We start from the raw sequence: 27,733 nt of genomic DNA, 5'->3' as shown, positions 1-27,733 counted from the left end.
TCATCTGAAACATGTAAGTAGTTGCAGCTTTACATGGCCACTCACATTAATGTTAACCTAGAAAAATGTGGGCTATTCAAATGTTTGTGCAGAGTGTGAAAGCTGAATAGTAGCGCTCTCACTGCATGACAGCTAGCATGGAGGCGCCGGTGCGATCACTTGCACTTAAAATACTCCGTCATTTGTGGTCATACAGATAAAGGCTCCGATATACTTCAGACGAACTTCTTTTTTTGTTCTTCGTTTAGGGGTAAAACGAAGTTCGAAATGTGTGACCAGCGATATACTGTAAACGAACATCTGACGCCGCCCACACTGCTGAGAGCGACGTTTAGATGAATATGTAAATATGTGCCGTGCACTTTCTTCTCAGTAACAAAATAAACACAACAAAAATGAGAAAACAGTAAGCATTTATTATAGAAAGCATAAGAAAAGCGTCTGATCATAACAGCATGGGAATGTTAGCACGAGCTCTGCAAATTAGCACTCCAGTCACGCCACGTCTTCATATAGCACTTTATTCAGTGGATTGCTTAAAATCAAGCAGCTTTACAGTATCAAACATGAAAAACGGTGTTAGTGCCTCATTTTTTTACAAGCACAACTTCATTTTGTACTATAAAGCAGCTATATAGTCTGTTCATGTTTTCACCCGCGGAGATCTTACCTCAACAAACTCTACAGATCAAATGAGTCCTCCTGTATCGTCACTGACCAATGGTAGTAATAAGGTGTTTTGGTGCTGGAACAAACTTTTCCTGAAAGTTCGCTTTGGCAAGCCGCTTCGAACTTCCAAAAAGAACACAAAACGAACTTCGTTTTGGCCTGATTTTGTTCGAAATTACGTCACATCAGTTCTTTCTTCGATTTTGTTTGAAGTATACCAGGGCCTTAATACATCTTTTGAATCTGTAAAGAGTCTACATTGCACTCACAATGACAACAATACGTTGTGCTTTTGTAAAATAATGAAAGCAAATGGTGCGGTCTCTCTCTGTTGTACTTGAGCGTTCCAAACAAAGAAGAAAAAAAGAAACTTGCTTCACAGACAAGAAAAAAATATCTATAGAAAGTGAAATGTCTACTTTTAAATACCAATTCAATTCAACCAATTCAAATGGAAAACAAATATTCTCAGGATATGTAATCAGTATGAAATGTGCATATAGGCACGTCCGCTACTGCGAAGATGATAAGTCAGCATCGGCAACTTCATCTATGCAGCCAAAAATACAGAAAAGACTAGTTTATCAATTATTTATTAAAATGTTAAAGCAGTCTTCTTGAGGTGCACTATGGCAAGCTTTTTGCATGTGCTTGAACGCTGATTAGGCTATGTAGGCATTAAAGGCTCATTATTATAATTTATATAGTTTATTAATAAACGTGCGATGAGTCGACTAATTGCTACGACTACTAGTCGACCAGAAAAATCTTTAGTCGAGGGCAGCCCAATTTGAAAGTGTCTTATGTTCACCAAGGCTGCACTTAATTGATCAAATTGATATTTTCATATCTTGTGTAATTTATTAATCATTTAATAATAATTTATTTCTGAATTTCCAGCAGCCATTGGTAGTATTCAGGGTCACATGATCATTAAATATACAGACTTTATGTTTAATAAACATTTATCATTATTATTATCTTTATTATTATTAATGTTGAAATAAGTTTAATATTTTGTGGAAACTGGTACATTTATTCATCATTCTTTGAATAATTATTTTTTACAATTTTTTTCAGCATTTATTAAAAATTGAAATCTTTTGTAACATAAATGTCTTTACTGTCATGCTTTTAAAGCATTGTTGATATGTAGAATTATTAATTAATTAAAAAAAAAAATCTTACTGACCTCAAAACTTTGAATAGTAGTATACTGTCCTTTCTCAATCTCAATGTTCATTTCTAACAAAGGCTAACAAAGCTGGGGAAAAAAGTATAAATTCTCCATGGTAATAGTTTGGGTTGTTGGGGGATGCTGTATACCAAGTAATTAAGGCTCTTTCAACACATATACTCTAATTTTTACATAATAGAACATATGTTTACCTGATAATTATGCGAGGGGGAGAGAGAATTGGGTTATGAATCGCTGTGTACACAGTGGAGTGGTTAAATACAGGTCTGTTCGTCTTTCTGTTGAGAGAGACGCATATGTTAGCTAGCCTTGGCTCGTGCAATCTTTCACATTTTGCTCTCCATTTCAGCTCTATTAAAAGGGCCTAAAAATAAGTGAGCCATTTAATATGAAGAAGCGGTGGAATAATTGTGAATTCAGGCAGGATTACATCTCAATGTCCAATCTGAATATGGAATGACAATTATGACCAATACGATAAAGTCAGATTTGTTTTTTTTTTTTTTTTGCTTCAGATCTATCTCAGTGCCTCTGGCAGCTCTTTACTGTGTACCATGGTCAAACCACTGAATAATGGATGTGTTTTTTTGCAGAATGTGAACTCAGACTACAACTAAATGAGTGTAAATGTCTGCATGAGGGAGAAAATAACCTTTCCTTCAAAATATTGCAAGACGAAATGGAGATTTGCTGTATGGTTGAGAAAATGTTACATTGGTTGTGCTTCTGCAAAAAGCTTGTAACGGTTTTCATTGTACTTCAAAGAACGGGCACCCTGGAGCTGGGGGATAAGCTTCTGGCAATAGACAACATCCGTCTGGACAACTGCTCCATGGAGGACGCCGTTCAAATCCTGCAGCAGTGTGAAGACCTGGTTAAACTCAAGATCCGCAAGGACGAGGACAACTCAGGTACCTCTGAGCCTCTGCAACTACACACTCCACACGGACACAAATTTACACTAAAACCCCCCTGCAAGGACAGAAGGCCTCAGCAAAGACTTCTAATGTGAATGTGTTTTTGCCAGGATCAAGATAAAAAATAAGCTATTAGGACCTGACTGATTAACCTACTCTAATGTAATATGGTTTCAAACAGATACGGCAAGGACAGAAAAAGGGCAAGATAAGAGAAAACATGGCAGTATTATTAGCTATGAATCCCTATATGTATCAAGTAGGGCTGGACAATACAGAGAAAACAAGTATATTTTGATAATTTTTTTACCTTATATGACCATAAAAATCAATTTATGCATTCATATAATTTATTTTTTAGATAATTAAAAAGAATTATATATATATATATATATATATATATATATATATATATATATATATATATATATATATATATATATATATATATATATATATATATATATATATATATATATATACGATAAACATTTTAAGACTTTTTTTCATTTTACCAGCGTGGACTTTCATTTACATTTTTGATTAATTGACTAGAGTAAACTGTTGAATCAAATTAATGAATTGAGTAACTGAAACGGACAGCTTGAAATTAATCATGGAAATTAATCGATCTTACCAACTCTTCCTCCTTTTTTGGCTGAAGTTGAATGTCTTTTCAATATGATATTTGCAAATCACAAGACAAGGATAGATCAGGAAATTAGTACCTTGACATGCTCTTTAGACAACTTAATGGAGAGTTAAAAGCACTTTAAAATCATTGTGATATGTACAGTGTTACTTGACCCTTAAATGCATGAATGTTTCGCCAATCATTATTACATATTCAGATCTATATCTAACATGGATGGCTCTCTAACTGCCGCAATAGTATAAAACTCTACTGATATGTTAATAACAATTACGAAAGTATGAAATAAAACATATTTTGTTACCTTTTGGAACTTGGAAGGATTCAATCTGATCATCATCACTGTCATCGTCAGAACTCATTTCCCCATTGCATTCAGCATCTGCCTCAGCATCTGACAGCTTCTTCACCAGATCCAACTTCAAGTGACAGTGAGACTAATGGAGAGAAAAAATATACTTACACTATTACATGGCCCGGGTCGACCCTAGTGACCCTATACACTTTTTTACAAAAAAAAAAAAAAAAAAAAACAGACATTCTTTTATATATTTTTTTCCTTGTTATTTTGTTTATAATAAAAAAATTGAGAAATACTAAGTAGGTTAAAGTCTAAAGCTCTGGGTATACTTCGTTTTTTATGCAAACACTCGCAGTTGAAAGCACAGCCTTGCAAAGTATACTTCATTTGACTCGTATGCATACACAGGCATGAGCAATCTCTCGCCACGAGTTACAACCCATGTAAACATCTTTGTATTCTTTTATGTTAGAGTTGAGGGTAAATAAGGGTACTTTCTAACCTCTTCACACAATCTCTCGTCTATGTAGGTCTCCATCATCGCTGTAGCTTGCATGCATTCCAGTCTGTTCTGTTTTATGCAGTTTTTCTTTGACTTTAAAATGCACATGTGCGTACTGTTCTGATGGTGAAATTTGCGTCACATGCACTGTATGCTGACCCTGGGCTTAACTTTAAAAAATGAATGAGAGGGAGGGTAGTGAATGACGTCCTGGATCAATAAAGACCTGAGGTATGCATTTAAGGGTTAAAGGTTAGGGTTTTACACATAAATAAATGAATAGTACTTTAGAAAGATTACTGACAGTAAAAATTGAACATAAATATTTATTTTACAAAAAGCCAAGATATCGAGATAACATGGCCAGCTAATGCTACTCATTTATGGGTCAACCCTCTTATTGCACATGTTTATTCACAGAATAAATTAATCACAGCTTTTATAAATATATTTGACTATTTAATATATCACCCAGTGTTAGTGCCTAGTTATACTTCTTTGGGATTTTGTAACCATTTAAAGTGATAGTTCAGTCAAAAAATAAAATCTTTTTTATTTGTTTTAATACAACTGGCCTACTTCAAGTTGAGGTAGGCCATGTTCAGACTCAGAGGGTTTGAAGTGGTTCTGCTGTCAGAAATGTCACAGTGAGATCTTCATTATCTCCAAAGGACCTTCTGATAAACCTTTCGCTTCTTTTGGGCTACAACAACATATCCATTTTTCCTTGCTTCCACAACCTCACAGTTCACCCTTAACACTATGAGCATTGTGCACATAGAAGAAAATGAGGTTTAATCACTCCAATTTAACGGTCGTTTGGTTAAATTATTTGATTAGAAACCCTTAGAGCAGCTTCATAAAAGCATTTACCCACAATCCTTTGCTTCATAGTCTGCTACAAGGGCATTATGCTCATACTACAAAGCAGACCTCCGAATCACTTTTATTTGGCATTCATATTTCATCCAGGACATCCACTGTGTCCGTGAAATGGCACCTTGTGTGTTTCAGATCCTCGCCCTAAGCTGGAGGCTTGTTTAGATCTTTCTTGCTGGGAACATTAAGGTCGACATTCATTTTTCACAAAGCCTTTTTTGCTATGCCAAACAAATCATCAGTCTGAGAGAGGTCGTGGTAACTGGCGTGCTAAATGGGGGTAATTTCCCTCCCATCTCTCCATTAGTCCATCGTCGAAAAAAACAAATGCGTAATGAGCCGACCTCGTGTTAACGAACATCCCCAGACCCCCAGCGCAGGCACACAAACACAAACCTATGCAGCTAGAGCTGCTGTGATCTGACGGATATTAGCGCTTCATTAGTATGTGGATGCGGGTGAGAGATGACAACGATTGCCCTGAGGATCTGCGAGTTTTTCCTCTATTTTTCTCTTTCTCTTTAGCGCATTTCCTTCTCGGTGTAGTCATGTCAAAACGGTAGGTTGACCTCTTAATTGATGTTGAGCATTATGAATCGACGCCACAAATATTTTATAAAACACTTTCAAGTGGATTTTGGTGTTGTTATAGCCACGTCTCTTTGCTGAGTGCATACAAAATGAGTTGAGTCTTATAATTAATTTACATTATGATTCCTGTAGCTCAGCTGGTAGAGCAACTAGCACAGAGAATCCCCTGAGGACACACATATACTGATATAATATACAGCTTGAATGCCCTAAGTCACTTTGGGCAAAAAGAAATGTCTGACATTTAGTCTTTTTGAAATGCATTGTGGGTCCAGGCCATGGAGGCTTAGTTCTTCTTTGGATGATAAAAAGTATGATTTGTAGAGGTAGGTGTAGTATCCATTTCTGAAATGGATCACTGAGCCGATATCCCATTTTTTAGTATTATGCATGTGAATATCTCCATTTTGCCACTCCCTTGTATTTTCTCTCTCATTTTTTCGTTTATTTTTTTTCTAGATGCATCACTTCCACTATCTTACATCATTTTTCTCTCAAATTGCCTTTACTTCCTTTCCCATTCTTCTTGCTTTTTTCGTTTCTTCAGTTTATTACTTTTTGTAAGCATAATCAGACATTTTACTTTTAGTTAGTTTTTTTTAGGGTTGTCAATCAATTAGAAATTTGAATCAAATTAATTACATAATGTGCAGATTCACTGTCAAAAAAAATCTGTAAATATAGTGCACAATGTACTGTATAAATATGAAGTAATTTTCCATAGTATTTTTTTTACAGGCGTTTTCCCTGTATTTTGAATTACGCATTGCATTGTGTTGTGTTTTTGGTTTAACAGAAACTTCTGTAAAATTACTGAAAAATTACCAGTACATTTTCCATTTTCCATTCCAAAATTTCCATTTTCCTACATTTTATATTTTTTTTTATTTTTACAGAGCAAATTATATGCAATCTGAAAATTATATATAGTTCGAAAAAAAATGTCAGATTGCAGCAGTTGTAAAGGTAGGATTGGTCAGTAACAGACGGGACTTGGCGAATGTTCAATTGCTCGTTAAATTGACAGCCCTAGCATTTTTATCTCATTTCTTTTGGGTTCCTCTTCCTTCATGTTTTCTCTTTATTTTCTGGCTAATCCTCCTCCATCCTCCCACCCTCCCCTCCTCCTTACCTCCTCTCTCTGTCCGGTGTTGTGAGGGGTGTCTTCGCTCTGCTCTCTGCCCCTCTGTGAGGTATCCTACGTGATGGCAGTGTTGATAGGGACGCCCGTGTGCTGTTGGCCTGTGTTGCAGACGAGCAGGAGAGCTCCGGCGCCATCATTTACACGGTGGAGCTGAAACGCTACGGTGGGCCGCTGGGCATCACAATCTCGGGCACCGAGGAGCCCTTCGACCCCATCATCATCTCCAGCCTCACTAAAGGTGGCCTGGCTGAGAGGTACGGCTCTGTTCATGCTTTCAAGCCTGTCAACAGTTATGAAATATCACACTTAAGCTAAATATACATATACAAATACATAGAGAGAGAGCTTATGTGAAATATCTTAAAGATGACCTGTTCTGCTTTTTTTTTTACATTTTCAACTTTCTTTAGTGTGTAATGTTGCTGTTTGTGCAAGAAAAAGGTCTGCAAAGTTTCAAAGCACAAAGTCCACCCCAAAAGGAGTTAAGGCCCGTTCACACCAAGGGCGATAGTTATAACGATAAAGATATTGTTTTAAAAATCATTGTAAATATAAAAGAATTGCAGATTCTACACCACAACTATAACGATAATGGCACAGACAAACTATATAATTGGAATCAGATTCAGAACAATTTTTTCTAGCTGATAATGATAAAAGCCAATCAGAATACATTCTGCTTTAAGCGTTTAAGCATTTAAAGCGACAGACGGCAAAACTGCGGTGCACACTTAGAATAAACAGAATGATACTGTGCATTGGCTTGGACAATATAGTTATTATTATAGTTATCTTTATAGTTATCATTCTTGGTATAAACAGGCCTTTATTCCCTATATCAGTAAGCACCGGTTCTGAACTCCCTGAAACGCATCGATTGTAGTCTTGAGTTTTCTTTCAGGAACGAAAATGTCACAATATTCCTTGTTTAAACAATTCCCGCCAAAGGCATACGCAAAAACAGGGGCAAGGCCTGGTTGAGTTGCGTTAGCAGTGTGTTGAAACTCATAAGCTGCGTCCGAAATCGCATACTGTAAAGTAGGTACTACATTTGAATTTAAATTTACTTCACGACCATTTAAAAAAGAACGTTCTATATAGTAGGAATGCATGTAGTATGAATGAATTCGGACGTACTACATCCGCCATGTTGTTACTGTCACATGACATACCAGCGTCAATTACGTCCCTTCAACTCCATTCACAAATCCTCTCCTGTGCCCTCATGGAATAATAAAATGTCCATCTTATGCGCACTTCAGACTCTCGCCGGAAACAGTAAGTCATCCGGGTACTTTTCGCCTACTGTTTTTGGAATACTATGAATTCGGACATACTACTTTGTTCGCATACTGTTTTTTGCATACTATATAGTAGAGAAGTATTCGATTTTGGACCCAGCCATAGTTATGGTAAGGGGTGTGACATTTCCAAAAAACACTTGAAGCGGTTGACGTATCACAACACACTGGTCCAGTCGACCAATCAGAGCACATTACGCTTTTTTAGAAGGAGGGGCTTCATAGAGACAGGAACTAAACAGCGTTACTGACAGACTGAGAAGTGCGGTACTGCAACAATGTCAAATATGTGAAAAATAAGGTGTTTTTTGAACATTCAAGCATGAAAACCTATTCCAGTAGAACCCAAAATCAAATTCAAGACTTCATAAATGGGCATAATAGATCCTCTTAAATAAGTCATATTTTCAGTAAAATATATAAATAAAACTATTATAATTAGAATTTAAATTAAATCATATAATGAATATATTTAATTAGAATTCTAATTATAAAATTTGTATAAATATTTCTTTTTCTCAGAAAGTACTGAATATGTTAATGTGTTGCCTGTAGACATTAATCGCAATTAAATATTTTAATCTATGGACAGCCCTATTTAATTTGAATGAATGCATGTTTTCAACAAGAACAAAAGTGCTTTTGAAATGATGCATTGCAGCTGCCCTTAAAGAGTAAGTTGCTGTGCTCTTGTTTCCACAGGACCGGTGCCATCCACATTGGTGACCGCATACTGGCCATTAACAGCAACAGTTTAAAGGGCAAGCCTCTCAGTGAGGCCATCCACCTGCTGCAGATGGCAGGAGAGTCCGTCACACTGAAGATCAAGAAACAGGGAGAATGTGAGTCCTGACTCACATTCAGTAGACACATGCAAGCTTACCACCAAATGGCTTTTAATATGTACACTACAAGTCAAAAGTCTGAACACATTTAATTATTTATGTTTATTTATGTATTTATTTGATTTAAATAGATTATTTGGGGTGGATAGTGAAGGAAAAATGTGTTGTTGTTGTTGTTTGTTTACCATATTTGGTTACTTAAATCTCTTATTAAATATGTTTTTTATTATTATTTTAATTATTGTTTACTTATTGTTATTTACTAATTGTATTTATTTTTATTATATTTCCCAAACTTTTGATCAGCACATTGTTTTCTCTGTCACTCTTTCTCACACACATTACATCCCACAGTACTGTACATCTTTGCAGCTCTAAAAAGCAATAAAGCTGCCAAGCCGAGAGTCATTAAAACCTTAGGTCTAATTAGTTTTGTCTCCATCTATCATATACTGTAGACTGACAGTAGACAAGGTGAAGTTCCTTATCCAAGAACAAAAGATCAAATGAGCACTGATTTGTGAGCCCAATATCCAGTAAAGTCTGGATCTCTCTGGTCTATTGACTGTGATCTGTGGGCTCAGACAATCATCTTCTTTATTTTGTTCCTTCTATAGTGCCAAGCCCGAAGCAGCCCTCGGTAACGGGTCGCTTGAATGATCTGAGCGATATGGAGGACGAGGGTCAGGCTGGGCAGAAAGCTGGTAAACTCTCAGACATCTATTCTACCACCATCCCCAGTGTGGACAGTGCAGTGGAGTCCTGGGATGGTTCTGCCATCGACGCCACCTTCAGCACCCAGGGTAAATTTGAATGCGTGTAGTTTTAAAAACGTTTTAGCACTTTTAGCACAAAATGCAATTAGTGTTTCTACCTCTCAGCTTTTAAATATGTTTTCCTGCAGTAAATAAGTCCCTGTACCCTCTGGGCAAAATATAATTGGAGCTGCATTATTTCAGCATAGCGACATGAACCATCCCATTTGTTGAAAGTTTCTTGCCAAAATTACTTTTGTAAATTGCTTAAAATTATATCTGTCATTTAGAATGTTCCAGCAGGCGTTTCAGTTTCTAATTGCAAATGAGATGACATTTGTTTTAAAAGTTTACAAAATGGTCAGTGCCAACTAGTTATCAACTTTGGTTTCCAGCGAATAAGTTGGCCCCTAGTACAAAAGCAACACTGTTATGATAACTTTAAAAGAATAGTTTGCTCAAAAATGTAACTCATGTAACTCAAATGTTACTCGTCCTCATGTCATTTCATGTGTTTTTTTCTTCCACAAAACACAAAGTTAGAGGTTGAGCTAAATCAAAAGCTCCAAAAATTGCTCTGGAAAAAGCACTATAATGAGGCACATAATGAGGATTTAAATATTTGCTAATGTGAATAAGATTTAAGATCATATGACTTCAGAAGACTTATAGTGCAAAAGTAGTGTTGGGACACTTTTTTTTTCTATGTCGGATTTGTTTTGTTTTGTTTTGGAATGACATGGGACTGAGTAAATCATTTTTGGTGAACTGTCTCTTTAATATCACGACATACAATACAGTCTTTTTGACCTGGTATGAGTTCATTATGTTCACTATGGTTACACCACCTGTTCTCGCACATTAGCTACAGCGCCAAGCAGTGTTTGTCCCATTGTATCCTGGGGGTTCGGTTGAGTCCCAGCAGGTCTAGGTTTAATTGAGTTTTCCATCCTCGTTGGACCTGCAGATATGTATTTACTCAAGTAATTATTTCGAGTAATCTGCATTGGGCCTTTTATTAGGCCAGCTGGTGGTACAGTGCTGGGGCTAATATGCAACAATGCATTATTTTACTAAGTGGAAAATGAGTCCTAATGAGCGCTGGGATACACATGGCCATTTGGATAACTTGCCAGTAATGGGTTTGAATTGCAGTCAGCTCTCCTGACACTGAGGCCTCCTGGTCAAAACTAATCGCAATCATAGCTTGCATCGAGAATGCCAAGTAGGCACATCACACATTTGAATGTTAAGTTCAGAGAAATGGTTTCTATTCATTTATGAATAATACATATATGCATTACTCCTACGCTCACCTGTGTATATGAATATTAGTGAAAATAATTGCTGAAATAACTATTTGTTATTGGTCCACAACGTTTATGAAGACTGCGTTAGTCTAGTGTTTCTTGTCGAGTCCAATACTGTCTTAAACAGCCTGTGCGTAGCACTTCGTCTTTAATAACATGATATTTTGGCCAAATGACAAAAACAGAGCATCCACATATAGCTACAATAAACTTTATAACCTGCAAGTTGATGAAAACATAATGCGACACATTTACTGCCTCAGATGCATCCGTTCTAATGATGGACAAAACACGTTCGACTGAAATTCTCAGAAATTGGCTGGTCAAAAACCTTGTAACTCCATTTGAACATGATTTTGGTCAAATCAAATGATAATAATATAATGCCACATGTAAGTGTCTGACCATACATAAAGCCAGGGTAAAACTCTCACTATAGGTCCAATCTCACTATTAACTAGTTGTTTATTAGCAAGCACATTTCAAGGATATTAGCTGTTTATTAGTACTTATAAAGCACATATTAATGCCTAATTCTGCATGACCATATTCTACATCCCTTAATCCTGCCCAATACGAAACTTAAGTACCTTACTAACTATTAATATGCAGAAATTAGGAGTTTGAGGCAAAAGCTGTAGTTAATAGTGAGAATTAGACCCCAATCTAAAGTGTGACCAAAGCCACAATATCAACTTTGACAACACAGTTTAATTTTTATTTATATATATAAACATACTTTTCCATTTCCTGAAAAGTAGCATTTTTGGAGACACAAGGTTTCCACCCATAAATGACTATATATATTTCCTTTTGAAAATGCAAATGTGTATGTAAAAATGTAAATATAATCTGATTAGTAATATATTAGCGTCTGTCAGTGAGCGAAACTTTAACCTAATTCCCTTTAATATCTGAATGTCATCAGTCATTTTCATTTATAGAGATAATTCATTCATCCCAGTGCTGCTGACATACACCTCCTCAAAAGTACCTTTCATCTCATGTTATTTTCCATGTCCCTCGCTCTGATGGGGTGGAAAGCCACTTTCCGCTCATGTTAACAGGTTCATATGGTTGCTCTCCTCCCCTCAGGCAGCACTATTCTTTCTCTCAGTGCTCCATACATAAATGAATCTCAGATGGCTGCAGAGATACGAAAACCATTCACAGGGAGCAGCAATCTGTGCTTTAAATTATGGATGATGTGGACAGAGCATAAATTCAAGGTTGCTGGCAAACTATTGGCCCTTATGGGATTCAACTAGTACTGCTGTATCCGGAGATAAGGCGAAAGCTGACTCTGAACTAGATACCTCGGATGAAAAGTTAAAGAAACCATATGCCTTGCTTCTAATACGATTAATGGTCTGCTTGTATGCAATATTCTATATTTTTGTTCTTGCTGAGTAAAACATATTTCTGTTGGGCTGAGCAAAAGACTTACCAGACATGTTAATTTCTGTTAATAATAATAATAATGATAATAATATTGTATGTGTATATATAAATAGATATTTTTTCACATACACTTTTTTTTTTATGGCAGACTACAATAAATATGTAGTGAATGTATTCAGTCTTTCTATTCTACCCATTTAATTTATCTGGCATATTCTGTACCCTGCAGTAGTGGTAATATTAAAGGGTAGTTCACCAAAAATTAAATTCCAAACCCGTAAGACCTTCATTCATCTTCACAACACAAATTAAGATATTTTTGATGAAATCCGAGAGCTTTCTGATCTCCCTGCAACGTCAAAACAATTTTTAAGGTCCAGAGAAGTAGTAAAGACATTGTTAAAATAGTCCATGTGACTGCAGTGGTTCAACATTAATGTTATGAAGCAACAAGAATACATTTTGTATGCAAAAACAAAACAAAAATAACAACTGAACCAGCATTCTGATGTAGAACCTGGAAGCGCTGTTCTGTGTTTACTGCGTCAACAGCATAGGAGACTATTATTATAATTATTTTTGTTTTGTTTTTACGCACAAAAAGTATTCTTGTCGCTTCATAATATTAAGTTTGAACCACTGTAGTCACATGGATTATTTTAACGATGTCTTTACTACCTTTCTGGGCCTTAAAATTTGTTATGACGTTGCAGGGAGATCAGAAAGCATTCGGATTTCATAAAAAAATATCTTAATTTGTGTTCCGAAGACGGATTGGAATGACATGAGGGTGAGTAATTAATTACAGAAATTTCATTTTTGAGTGAACCAACCCTTTAATAAATAATTTCTATTGACTTTTGTACAGTAAACCAATTTGATGGCAAAACCAGTGGAGAATCACTGGTATAGAGTTACTGTTGTTTTTCTGTCTAGTTTTTTCAAGATAACCTGATTTGTCTTTTTGCTATATCTTATTTGTTGGGACCTTTAGAAAGCAAGGCATAAAAATAACAATGTAATATTATAATATAAAATAAAATGCTTCTGTATATTTATAACAGTCATTATTTTTGACATTTGGTGCCACTATGAACTCTGCACTGTTTCCTTGTCTTGCGCATTAATTAGCATTGTGCATTTTCCATGAACACGATTTCTCACAGCTTCTATTCCATAAAATCAGTGGACCATTTTAACTCCGATTCGAGACATCATTGCTGGTTTTGTTTATCTTTTTGAGTCTGGCTTCTGCACATTGCGATCTGCGTAGGATCAACATCGGTGGCATGCGCAGTTTAAAGGGATAATAATGCCTATATGTATCATTATTCTGCATTTCCAGTACTTCTTTCCTTGAAAAAGGGACATAACACTAAAATAGCTATCAAGAGTGTCTTATTAAGGATTCCTCCACCTTCTCGAGCCCTGAGGGGTGAACAAATCACAAGCAGTTAATCCTTATTGAATTGCTGGTGAATCTTAAAACCCTGAGGCTATGCAGCTCTTGGCGGCGGTCACCGAGGGAAAATCAGACCAAAGCGTATGAAACAATGCTGTGGCTCCCTCCGGAGATGAGTGTGTGAACACAACTAGCATGTTGTTCTCCACTCTCCCTGTAGTCCTCCTCACCCTACCCTCCAGTAGTCTTGAGCCAGATTAATGAGCGGAGCCTGGGAACCCGTGCATCCAGCACCTCCTGTGCCGGTGTTGTGTGAGAGTGCAGCGTAATGCAGAAATGTACTCTTTCTTCTGGGAACAGTTTATTGCCACATTTTTTTTCTCTTTCATTTAATAAAATTGATTTTTCCCCCCCTCATATCAGCAGGCTAATGTTGTGTGCAGGGTAAAAAAGCACATGCCATTGCCAAATGCGAGTAACATTGTGATCTAGCCAACTGGCTTGTAATTGTAGCAAGAACAACAACATGCATTTTGTCAAACAACTTTGATTTATTTATAGTAATAATACTTTTTTTGTTATTTTTATTTCAATGTAATCATTTACTTATTTTAGCTCAGTTGAATTTAGCTCAAATAAAATGATAGGGCCACCTTATTGGTATCGGCCGATATATGTTCATTTTTAATGTTATCGTTATCTGGCCGATATATTAAAGCTGATAAATAAATGATTATTTCCTTCAGCTGAGACACTTCAGATGCACATTGTGCACCATTATGCTTTTGAATTGCTTGAAATATGACTGAAATCACTTCAAAAAGGAAAATACAGTTAAGTGCATCGTACAGCTCAAGTCTGTCATATAGGCTTTTAATTTTTTGTTCTTATAATCAGGTTCTCAAAAAATGATATAAACATTTTGATTTAGATTTATCGGCCAATATATCGGTTATCGGCTTTCAAATATAAAGAATTATTGGTTATCGGTATCAGCCAAAATTTTCATATCGGTGCATCCCTAATTAATAAATGCTAATTAATTAAGTATTTTTCATTGTTAGTTCATGTTAACGAATGTAGTTAATTATTGTTAACAAATGGAACCTTGAAATGTGTTCCCATTATCATTAATAATAATAACAAAGTTATTTGTGTTGTTCAATGGAATCATTTAGCTATTTTATCCAAACTGAAAAATATAAAATATTAAACATGCAAAATACAATTTGAAAGCATGTAAGAAATATTTATGGATAGTAAATTTTCTCAATTTACCCGCTATTGGCAAAAGTGGCAAAAAGTTAATTTTGGACTCTGGTTGTGTGTGTTTGTTTCAGCTCCCACGGGTTTCCAGGCATCGGGCTACAGTTTCCACAGCCATGAGTGGAGGAATGCCAAGCCCAGCCGGGGCAGCCTCTCCCCAGTGAACAGCAGCCGGCAGAGGAACAACATACTGCCGGACTTTGGACTCGGTGTGGATGAATGGGACAGGCCAAGTGCTAGCGGGTACGTCAACAGACTGCTTGATAACTGTACTCGGTCACATTACAGCATATAAAATGAATCTTCATTTTGTTAATTTATTTTTTATAGGAATGGTTTACTATGTGCTCACCCTCATGTCGTTCCAAAACAATATGCTGGGTTTTTTTTGTTCATGGAACATTTTTTCTTAACCTTGACCACTGTGGGTCTATATCATTGTTCAAGAGAGCTGCATAGAAGTTCTTCAAAGCTGCTGCTTTTGTTCTATGGGGAAAACAAGTCATACAGGTTTGGAACAACATGAAAATAATGACAAATAATGAGAGAATTTTCATTTGTGAGTGAAATATTAAGTATATATTAGGCAAGGCGATTTTATTTGTATAGCACATTTCATACACAATGGTAATTCAAAGTGCTTTACATAAAGAAGAACCAAATACATAATAATAATGGAACACCTAAGAAATAGAAATAAGAGTAAAAACAGAGAATTTCGCTATCTGGGTGGAAGAGTAAGGAAGTTTCAGGGAGTTAAGGCCGCCAGGTTTATTAGGTGTATAATGTGATGTCTTGAATTCATTGGATGGATTTTATATTACATTAGCAAAGTACACAAGACTTCTGAGTGAAATAGACTGAACTTTTCTGCCATTGAAGACATTATTATTCCATTAAAGTTATTACCTCTTTATTTTCCTAGAAATGAAGTACTGATGTGTCAATATCCATTGAATCACGGACTAGTTTAGTGCCAGACTGTACAGAAAGGTATTGTGTGAAGGCAATGCTGCTTAACCGCATCTATTCAAATGTTTTGTTGACTTCTCAAATTCATTAAATTCAAAAGACAATCTCAGACAAGACCATCAGTACAATTTTTAAGAAGTGAACTGACTTTAATATTCACATTAAGTGGGTCTTCAGCGACATTTCTCTGAATTCCATGCAATAGTCTTTGTTTCAACCTAAAATGTGACTCTCAGTCATAATATTAACTCAGCTGTGCAGTACATTTGCAGCACATTTTATTGTGAAACAGGCTGTTACTGGAGCTTTGATTGATCGTTTTTTGGGGCGATTCTACTTTCTTCTTTGTTAGCTCATGCTGTTGAATATTTGTAATTCAGATTTATTGTGCCGTAGATCAAAGGCGTAAAGGGCCCCCGTGTGCAGTAATGAAGCCAGCGGCTCTTAGGAAGAAAGAAGGCCTTTTTAAAGTATTTAGCTGACACTAGAGTTATGATCACTCTTTGAGTTTTCAACTCAGGATTGTACAGTTTCCCTTTAATGGTGATACTGTGCTGCCTTAAAGTTAACATGACATCAAAGTTGACCTCATTTGCTTGCTTCCTTAATACACATCCCTGGTCTTGTTATGCAGATTTTTCACAATCCAGTTAGAACCTGATGGATAAAATCAGGGCTGTAGGAATGATCTGAAAAGTAGAATCATTATAAATCAGCCTGGCTCATGAATATTAATTAGCTGGCATAACTTTCATCCATTAGTTGTGATTTGCAGAAAGGCAGATGAGTGGGTACTAACTATGTTAGAATTACCATTTACTAATTGCACATTCATTTATTTTATTAACTGTGGATTGAAATAGTTGGCACAGACTTCCATTTGTTATTAAAGTTGACGTCAGTGTTATTTTAATGTTATTTATTAGTATTTTGAATGTTTTTTGTTTTCATTTATTTCTATTTCAGTTTTAGTAATTTTAGTATTTCAATTTAAACTTTACTGAATGTTTTATCAATTAGTTGGTAACGCAAAATTTCTAATTTAAGTTATTAACCAAATACTTTGTTGATAGTTTTAGTTGACAACAACAATGCTGTTTGACTATTTACATGGCTATTATTTGTTAAATCACACTATTGCTAAGGAAAACAAATAATGTATGGGTGATTATATAATTTCAGGTACATTTGGTGTCCAAAGTCATTATTTTTTCTGCTTTTTTCAAAAGGTTATATTTTTAATCATTATAATAATTTGGTTTTCAATGTCATGGATTACAAGATGTTACAGGCCATAACAATAAAATATTATCTGTAAAAAGTGTCTTATATAGCTGAAAATCACGATTTCCTGCTGTCCGAATTAGTCAGTGTCAATTCTGTTACTGTCAAACTCTGTTACCAAGGTAGAGAAACAGTATTGACAGTCGTGTGTGTGTGTGTGTGTGTGTGTGTGTGTGTGTGTGTGTGTGTGTGTGTGTGTGTGTGTGTGTGTGTGTGTGTGTGTGTGTGTGTGTGTGTGTGTGTGTGTGTGTGTGTGTGTGTGTGTGTGTGTGTGTGTGTGTGTGTGTGAGTGTGAGAGAGTTTCTCTGTGTATGACTGTCAATTCTGTTACATACTGTCAATACTGTTACTCTACCTTGGTAACAGAGTTTGACGGTAACAGAATTGACACTAACTTGGACAACAGGAAATCAAGATTTTTAGCTATATACACTTTTCACAGAAAACATTTTGAGTGATAATTAGATTTTAATTACTTTTTTAGTATTTGCATGCATGCCTCTATTTTTTCACTCAGAAATATGTTGTATTATGGAGGTAAATGGGCTGCAAGAGCCATTTCATGTTTGTCAATTTTAGGAACTATAGCAAATCAGCTGGAAAACATGGCTGTGTATCATATACTTTGGAAATACAGAATAAAAACTTGCTCTAAGGAGAAGATTTTACCTGTACTTTTATGCAATTTAGTCTTTTCAAATATTTTCAGCATTCTGCAGTCTGTATTTAAATAAAATTTGTATAATGCAAAACATCCCCCATCTTCTCCAACACATATTTCTTTGTCATTTGAGAGTGGTGGTAAAATGCTTTTTAGACGAACGCCCTCAAAATGTGTTGTGTACAAGATGTAAAGGCTAAAACACAGCTGTTAAAAAGTGACAGACTGAGTGATCTGTTTTGACTCTACACCTGCCGTTTGTGTTATTGATTGAAGCTGATCTCCCATTACAGGGCATCCACGCTGCCCACCGGTTTAATCTCAGACAGCAGGTGAGGTTCAGTGCTGTGTGCCTGTTAACCTGCACTGCTTCCCCAAACCAATCCGGCCCTTTCACTTCATAACCCAAAGCCCCACAATCCACCAGGACATCACCGTCCATCTCAGTGTGTCCGACCGCACCGGGTGTGTCTGTATGTGTCTCTCTTCAAGAGCCTCACCATAGCCTGCACAGATCATTGGTCGTCCCCTGCGTTCATCACCGTGACACCTGCCTGCTCATTGGCCGCCGTAGTTTTGATGTAATAGGCGGTTAAAATCTCCCATTGTGTTTCAAACAGGTTCACTGTGGGGCACGATGGGACGGAGCCAGACCAAGAAGAGAACTTCTGGTCCCAAGCGCTAGAAGACCTGGAGACGTGCGGCCAATCCGGGATCCTGCGAGAACTTGAGGTAACTTTGGGTAGAAAAATGCCATCCGTTTGTGTACATTCCCCTCTCCACACGTTCATCCTCTAGCTCTTTTCCATTCATCAACCCCCCTATATAATCTTTTTTCAGTAGCATGCAGTACCAACCCTGGTTTTGTGTAACAGCTCCTTCTTTTTCCAGGACAAGCCAGACAGGCTTCTGAATAAGAGAAACCTGGCCATCTTGGTACCCCTTTCCTTTCTTTGGGCTTCCTCTTTGCTTGTAGCGCTGGCACCCAAGTGCTCTCCTCGTGCTAATGGGCTCAGTGTCTCTTGCTGGGGGCCTGCTTGAAAGGGGGGGGGGGGGGGGGGGTGTGGGATTCGCAGACAACCACTATTGGCATCCACTTCAGATCCTGGGGGTGCATTCAAAATGCATTATGACGTGTTAAAGATGTCGTTCACCCAGATTCTGTCTTCATTTAGTCACAATTATGTTGTTCCAAATCTCAAATCTCTTTCACATTCATGTTAGGGATAGGCATTTTGAGTAATTTTGAAGCCAAGATATTTAAAAGATATTTAAAAATAAACAAATATATAAATAGTTGATTACTCAAAAATTAAAAATGTAAGTTAAAATATACTTGGAAACCAGGAAATTTAAAAACTGCCATTTCTAGGCCTAAAAAAAAATCTTTAACATTATTTAAATTAATTTAATTTAAAAATAATATTATAAAATATTCTTTTTTTTTTTTTTTTTTCCATAGTGAATATATATATATATATATATATATTTTTTTTTTTTGTAGTTATGCTTTTTGAATAGAAATTTCTCTTGTGAGTACAAATATATAGACAATTATTTAAAAAAAAATCCTTATCAGTCACTGCAAACTAGGGTTATTTTATTATTATTTATAAATTATTATAGTATTTAATATTTTCATTTTAGTTTTAGTAATTTTGAAAATATTTATACTTCAATTTTTCTAATTTATTTTTATTTTAGTTTTAGTAATTTTAGTACTGCTTCAACATATTTAAGTTGCTAATTTCATTTAAAGGGGGGGTATCACTCACAGTTTCTGTCAATCTCATGTTAATCTTGAGTACATATAGAGTAACAATGCATCCTTCATATCTCCGAAAAGTAGAAAAGATAGATACGCTAAACCGAGTCTTTCCGGAAAAAGCCGAGCTCCTGGAGGCGTATCTGCCGTCAGTGCTGTGGGCAGAGCGAAAGAGTCACGACCGCAGCTTCTGCGATTTCTGCTAGCTGCGACATCATTATAAATACAAAGGGAACAAAAGCTTTCGTGGTGTTTACATTTTATGCACTTGCACGCTGATTGCCAACAAAACACAGACATCTGATGCAACTTTAGTCACCACCCGCGATCTGCAAATCCAGCGCCGAACTGGGACTTGTTTACAAAGTATTCATCACCAAAATCCTGGGAACAAACAAACACACGTTTACAACTCCGTTGCTGCCCCGGAAAAACAAACTTCATCCACTGTTCCCTTAACGCTGGGTTCATTGGGAAGCTGAAAAAGGTCATCTTTCCCTCACATCCAAAAACACAGTCCTTTGTTTACAGGAGCTGCGTCTCATTTCGGAGGCTTTGTCCTTCAGAGATCGCATTTGAATTTCATATTTAAGAAAGGTAACCGTAATGAAATTGACTGATATTCATTGTGAGGTGTAAAATACTGTAATTTCTTTCTTGCATTGCAATCTAACGTTTTTTTTTTTTTTAAATGAGGCCGATGGTGTATGCAGCCTTCTAAGCGTGCAGCCCCTGAATTGGGACACAGCCATTGTTGAAAAATCTCATGGGTATCCCAAACGAAACGCGTTGATGGGCGTGCTGTTGCTCTTGCTCTGGGTGATCTGTGCGCACGCTTATCAGGGAAAAGTGCCTATACAAGTAATTCCGCTATCTTTTGACATCATACTAGCCTGGGTGCCAGCCCGAACCCCGCCCACAACATTTTTTGGACGGGAAGTTCGGTCTGGACTCGATCCATTGTGGAGTAATTATGCTCGGCTTCCAGAAGGCCGAGCCAATCAAATTGCCAGGGCGGGCTTTAATCGATGATGGACAGGCTATCTGCGGTTACGTAACCACTCACGTCATCAATGAGCGCTTGGGTTGAATCGGTTTTCACCAACGATGACTGCAGCTGGAGAAGTAAGATGTTTAGATTCCGCTATCACGTCTGTAATAAAAGAAATCGACAGCGCATTAATTTTAAAAGACGAACAAAGATCCGCAATCAAGGCATTTGTCGATGGGAAAGATGTGTTTGCCGTCCTTCCAACGGGATTCGGCAAAAGTTTAAGTACAAGTTCAACATACGTCACTTACTGCGTTGCTCTGATTGGTTGTAGGTCTATCCAATTGAGTGCAGAGTTTGTTTGTTTTTTTACTGGTTCGGTTAAGACACGCCCCATAATTCAAGTGCAATGGAGCAGTATCAGACTCACATTCTGCCTAGAATATGAGTATGACGAAGTCAGGCTAACATCATACAGGACTCAATTTTTAAAAAAAACTCAAACCTGTACTGAAACCGGAAGTAGTCATTTGGCACAGAAATACTCCATCATATGTCCAAGTCGTGTTTTGAAACTTTGGCCATGTTTAGCATGAGAATCCAACTCTTCAACAGTGTAAATAAGTGAGAATGCATGAAATAGCATTACCCCCCCCCCCCCCCTTTACGTTTTACATCTAATATTTATATTTTGTTTCAGCTGTATTACTGAAAAAATTATTAATAGTTTGTTTTAGATGTAAATAACAACATTGCTGGAAGCCAGTAATTTTCTTCAAAAGAGAACTTCAACCTGTGTTTTTCTTTTGAAAAAATTAAATGGACAATATGCATTAATACAAATATGTTTTTGAAAAATAGCAATTTAAAAAAACATTTGCACTCCCTCAGAGCTCACAAAGAACCCCATTTGAAAACTAGGTAGCTGTCATTAGACTAATGAACAAATTGTCTATTTTAAGGCTATCACACTGTTGTTGTTTCAGATGTTGTTATTCAGAAAAACAAGTTGTGAAAGTCTTTGCCTGATAACAGCAAGGCCTGCTGTGAAGAAAATGTGCTCTGACGGCACAGGGACACACTGATATAGGTCTGAGTTTCTCATTGCAGTTTTCTTCCCACCATAAAGCAGATCCTCATCTAGTGGGATGCATGACTCTAATGAGAACTGAATATGCCAATAAGAATGGAAATATTGCCACACTTGGCTCTGCCTGAAAGTAGACGGCAGCATCTCTCATCAACCTCGACATCATGTATTTGCACACAACATGTTCAGCTGTAACAGTGAAATTCAGGTGACAGATTTCATTAGTCCAAATTTCGAATGGTGTTTTTACTAGTCAACCTATGGTCCCTCATAGAAAGCTATCATTTGGCTTTAGAAGACTTGGACTCATTTGTACTACTTTTATGACTACTGTGTTCTTCCCTAAAATCCCTTTTTATGTGGAAGAAATAAGTCATACAGGTTTGGAACAACATGAGGGTCTGTAAATAATGACAGAATTTTTATTTTTGGGTGAACTTTAAATACTATAAAAGACATGACTAAAAAAGCATGAATTTCTTGGAAAATGGCTTTAATCTGCTGTTAATCACATTTTACTTTTTGTCAGTCTCATACAGTAGATACTATCTGCTGTCATGTCACACAATGGTGTATTTGACATGCTTTGTGGCCAGCCTTGAAACATTTCATGAAAGCAGATTGATTTTCTTGCCTTTGCTTTATCAGGTACCTTGAGTTAAATGCAGACCATACGTAGCCGACAGCGCAGAGAAGCTTTTAGTAGTCAAAGTTAGGGATCGCTTTGAAAGCTCTTCACTTTCCATCCCACTTGTCTGTGGAAACACGATAAAATCAAAAGCCTTTTACGCTGAATGTACCCTTTGGCCTTAATTGGATTCGATGAAAGTGTCTGCCTTAGGTTTGTGTCAGTAGAATGTACTATTGAGCTCGAAAAGGCCCGAAAAACATTGTATGAAAATCACACGTTTTCATTTTTCACATGCTGAATTGGTTGAATGTGGTGTCAAAGTGCATGATTTACATGTCTGATCAGCAGTTTAATGATTTTTTTACACTGCTTACCACAAATGCATTGGCTTAGAAGAGTTTTCTCTTTTGTGTGGTCACCTGTCATTAACCTGGAATCTCCATTCCGTGCAGTTTGAGTGAAATTCACACAAACTAGCAAATGACGGTGGATTGAAGAGAACGAAGGCATGTGGGCTCATGCAAAGCATGATGGAAGAGCTGCAGCAAGGCTTTTTGTTGTGTAAATATTTCTTGTGTAGCAGTGTCCTCAGCAAAAGTCCGAACCAGAACCAGGTTCTTTTTGAAGATCATCTTCAAAGAACTCCAAAAAACATCTAAAAAAAAAAAAAAATGCCCACCGTTCATAATGTTTAATCATTGCCATGGCTTGCCATGGTGGAAGTCAAAGCGGTTCAAACCGCCCATTAGTGTGTAAAAATGCATGTTACTAAGAGTTTGTGTATCGTTGTCCATCAGCATTTTGCTTCTTGTAACACAACAGGAAGTGTAACACAAACATGAAATGCTTAAAATTTCACCCTCTGTACTGTAACATTTATACTTAATGGGTGTTTCACTGACAGTGTAATTTCCATACAGTACCATTCAAAAGTATGGGCTTGGTAAGATTTTTTAAAATGTCTCTTATGCTAACCAAGGCTGCATTCAGTTGATCAAAACATACAATAAAAACAGCAATATTGTGAAAAATTATTACAATTTAAAATAACTTTTCTATTTCAGAATGTTTTTTAATGTAATTTATTCTAGTGATGGCAAAGTTGAATTTTCAGCATCATTGCTCCAGTCTTCAGTGTCACGTGACCCTCCAGAAATCTTTCTAATATGCTGATTTGATGCTCAAGAAACATTTCGTATTATTATCAATGCTGAAATCAGTTGCGATGCTTAATATTTTTGAGGAAACGTGACATTTGTTTTCGGGATTCTTTAATGAATAAAAAGTTCAAAAGAACGGCATTTATTTGAAATAGAAATCTGTTGTAACATTTTAAATGTCCTTACTGTCACTTTTGATCAATTTAATGCATCCTCGCTGAATTCATTTCTTTCAACAATGACAAAAAAAAGTCTTACTGATCCCAAACTTTTGAACGGTAGTGTATACTAGGGTTGGGACAAAACATTGATTCTCGATTTGCGATACAAAGTATCTGGAACGATTTTGATCTTTTCCGATGTATTGCAGTAGCCCTTCACTGCAGAACACAAGATCCAGGGGGGCGGAGATGGGTAGGTTTAGGGATATGTAAAGTGTGAGGAGTTGGATCCAGATCCAAGGGGTGGAGATGGGTAGGTTTAGATCCAGGGGGCGGAGATCGGTAGGTTTAGGGATATGTAAAGTGGGAGGAGTTTGATCTAGATCCAACCTCACCCCCAGGATCTCGTGTTCTGCAGTGAGGACCATCTCATGTATCACGATCCTCTCTCGAATCGATTCTGAGCTCAGTTTTTAACAGCAGATGGCACTACGTGCTTTAGAAACAGACATACACTGCTTGTTTCCTGTTCCTTTACACACATCAAAAAAAAAACTAAAAATAATCATTCATAAAGGTTAAAGTGAATTACAAGGGTGTTCGCAGTGGGCTGTGTTTACATGAATCTCTTGTCATAAAAGCATTCTGAGCTGTGGTGCAAGTATATTTAACCACTTACACGACTCAGCTGAACGCACAATCGCTGTCCAGCATTCTTCTTCGTAAGCATTTAAGTACGCGGTTCAAAAGTAGCCTACAGCGCTATCTGCTGTTAAAACAAAGCTCAGAATCGATTGAAGAGAAAATATCAGGATCGATCTAGATTCATTATATCGCAAATCAAGAATCAATGTATTGTCCCAGCCCTAGTGTAAACTAAAGTGTAATTTGAGTGCATTTATCTGTATAACCTATATTCTACACTTACATTTACTCACACTCAGCTCCGTTCCCCATGGTTTTCCCTGTAGGCCACCATCATGTCAGGCAGCTCTTTAAGTTTAAACCATGACCCTGCTCCCACCCGAAGCCATCTGGGCCGACAGGCCAGCTTTCAGGAACGTGGCAGCAACAAACCACAATACACACAGGCCAACCGCAGCAATACGCTGCCCACTGATGTCGGCAGAAAAGCTTTCGCCATGAGGAGAATGAAGCAGGAGATCAAAGACATCATGTCGCCTACCCCAGTTGAGCTTCATAAGGTAGGAATACTGGTCAATTCTAGATTCAATTTAGTCGTTACACTGCAGGGTTGATATGTGTAACTGTTCCCACATTCACAGGTGAGTCTGTTGAAGGACTCGGACCTTGAGGACTTTGGGTTTAGTGTGTCTGATGGGGTCCTGGAGAAGGGGGTTTATGTTAACAATATCCGTCCGGGTGGGCCTGCAGAAATCGGAGGCCTGAAGCCATACGACAGACTGCTACAGGTGAGCCACTAATGCAGTCCTGCTAAATTATGGGACACCAAGTACAGAAGAAATTGTACCTGTAAGTGAGATTCATTTTTTCTTGCTTTGTGCCACAGATAAACCACGTCCGGACTAGAGACTTTGACTGCTGCTTAGTGGTTCCTCTCATAGCAGAGTCCGGGAACAAACTGGATCTAGTCATAAGCCGAAACCCGGTTTCCTCGCAGACCTCAGAACTGAACCCATTGTCCAATGACGAGGCAGTGAACTGGACTGACTCCGGGGACCCTCTCGAACAGCCTGCCGCAGGGCTGGAGCAGGGCCAGCACAACTCCACACTAGCAGGACTAGAGGACAGAGACCCCAACAAGACTTTATAGCAGAACTCCTCCCAGGTGCCTGCAATGGAGCATCCTCCTCATGGTGCTAAAGCAAACCTTCCCCTCCCTAAATGGCTCCCTCTAGTGGGAGGGGCTTGTTGTCCTATAGCACACCCAGTCCCTTTCCTAAGTCAGAGCATGAACCACCGTGACTGAGAGGTCCTTTCCTGACACGCTGGGTGTGTTTTTACCCTGTGAAAAAGGCGGCGAAGACCACACTGACCTCTTGGAAAACCAAATTGTGGGAAGAAAAACCTGAAAAACTGAAACAGTGCCATCCCTGATTTTTATTGCCAATAAACGAGAATAGTTTTAAGGAGAACTCAAAAAAAAAAAAAAAAAAAAAAGCAAAAGATGCATAAAAGCAACACAGACTTTTACTTACGATATCGGACTGGCCACTCTGTGATCGTCCGTGTTTGTGTGAGTTCGAATGTGTGTGCGAGTGTCCCGAGACTTTATTTCGCAAGCCTCCACGAAGTCTGTCAAAGTCCTACATCCGAAACGCAACCGTCGACCCTCCTATTTTGTGATACTGAAACACAAGTGTGTGTATAGTGTATGTCTGTGTATTTCCTTCTATCCGATGCCAAGGTCAGAGTTGGTCTCTCAAAAAGAGAGAGGATACAGCTGTGTGTGGGGGGAAAAAATAATCAGCACAATGAATTCGGTAGCCATTTTTCAATTGTGACTGAATGTGGGTTATAGCTTAATGCATGAGACCTTTTAATGAACTATTTTGTAGTACTTCTGTCCAAAAAAAACAAGAGCTTGGCTACACGAAAAACACCATGTTCCAGTTCTCTTTTCGCTATTTCACCACAAATATGAAATCCAGTGTCGCTCATAAGGAGAGGGTGGCACAAAGGCACCTTATCTTGAAATTGGATAGATGTCTATTTTTATGAATAGAGGCGGATGATTTATAAGGGATGTGTGTGATTTTGAGCGATGGCTGGTTAGCATGAGGTCACTATCGACCATGTACCGGAGCAGATTGATGGCACAGAGAAGGTCATTCGGTTCGGAATCTCTTTGTACTTTGTTAGGTAACCGCCGTAGGTCTGCGGTCTCCAGACTCTCGCCCCACTTTTTGAGGAAATCCATCATTGGCCCAAAGGATAGAACAGCTTATTTATTCTGACATCAATCTCCTAAATGAAAACGACAGCCGTTCAAGTAGGTACTCGCATATTGTTTACTCCGCTGTCTGTGATAAATGAGAATATTACGACGAACAAATTAATCTCATTTGCTTAAATTTGCAGTTCCCACTTATGAAAAAACACAAGCATGGGGTTGATGTCCATGAGAAAAAAGACTTTTGTATTTCTCCCACCATTGTTTAAATACTTATAAATCACTATGGTAATTTGTATATGGTACTGTTATGGTTTTATGTCTCATCTGACATTTTTTTTCCAGACTGTGTAAGCCCAAAGGGTGCGCAATCCGTTTGTAAAGAGGAAAAAAAAAAAAAAAACGAGTGTCAAAACATGACAATGGATTTCTCCTACCATATGTGGCAGACCACTAAACATCACATTTGTAGCTCTGTTTGGGAAAAAATAATGTTAGTAAAGAAAAAAAATGTACGCTGCTAATGGCAATGAAGACCCTCACCCACCTGTGTGAAACTGTGCTTTTGATTGAGTGACGTCACCCTCGTTGTCAGTGCTCAAAGATCCTGTCTACTCACTATTTTCAAATGGCACATTGTGGTCTAACTACTGAACCGAACAAAAATCTCATCAAGCCCAGCTGATGGAGAAAGTTTGACGATGATGAAAAGGTGTCTTTTATTTCAGATAAACCTTCAGGTACGGGTTCATTCCCCAAACTCATGCACTGAGCAACTCTCTGAGATGTTTCTCAAATGCATAATCACTAAATGTTGAATTATGGTTTTTATCCCTGATTCAAGAGTTAGTTGTCACTTTCATTACAACGCTTTCCTTGACCTCGACCTATGTTTGTCACAACACTTCACTGTGTTACTGCAAATACACACTGGTCAAGTGAAAAGAAAAAAAAAAAACATTTTTGTGTTCCATTTGTGGAAACGTTTAGTGAAGTCAAGCACTGCCAGT

General features: G+C 37.4%; 1 protein-coding gene across 9 annotated transcripts in view; it reads left to right on the top strand.

The window, feature by feature from the left end:
* grip1 (glutamate receptor interacting protein 1) overlaps positions 1–25,996 on the top strand; it is a 297,915-nt gene extending 271,919 nt beyond the window's left edge. For 3 of the 9 annotated variants that reach the window (XM_067390984.1, XM_067390979.1, XM_067390987.1), the window contains 11 exons: positions 2,633–2,778; positions 6,903–7,107; positions 8,857–8,996; positions 9,617–9,802; positions 15,208–15,376; positions 18,344–18,382; positions 18,671–18,782; positions 18,942–18,986; positions 24,820–25,053; positions 25,135–25,281; positions 25,380–25,996. In XM_067390984.1, coding sequence (XP_067247085.1) covers positions 2,633–2,778; positions 6,903–7,107; positions 8,857–8,996; positions 9,617–9,802; positions 15,208–15,376; positions 18,344–18,382; positions 18,671–18,782; positions 18,942–18,986; positions 24,820–25,053; positions 25,135–25,281; positions 25,380–25,643 — 1,687 coding nt within the window. In that variant the 3' untranslated portion in view covers positions 25,644–25,996. The remainder of the gene's footprint in view (positions 1–2,632; positions 2,779–6,902; positions 7,108–8,856; positions 8,997–9,616; positions 9,803–15,207; positions 15,377–18,343; positions 18,383–18,670; positions 18,783–18,941; positions 18,987–24,819; positions 25,054–25,134; positions 25,282–25,379) is intronic. The other 6 variants (XM_067390983.1, XM_067390988.1, XM_067390980.1 and 3 more) reach the window with 6 other exon arrangements.
* Positions 25,997–27,733: the final 1,737 nt, after the last annotated feature.

Source organism: Chanodichthys erythropterus, chromosome 8 (genome assembly GCF_024489055.1).
Source record: "Chanodichthys erythropterus isolate Z2021 chromosome 8, ASM2448905v1, whole genome shotgun sequence".
Lineage (NCBI taxonomy): Eukaryota > Metazoa > Chordata > Actinopteri > Cypriniformes > Xenocyprididae > Chanodichthys > Chanodichthys erythropterus.
Note: the sequence above shows the minus strand (reverse complement) of the source record. Positions and strands in the feature narration are given on the sequence as shown.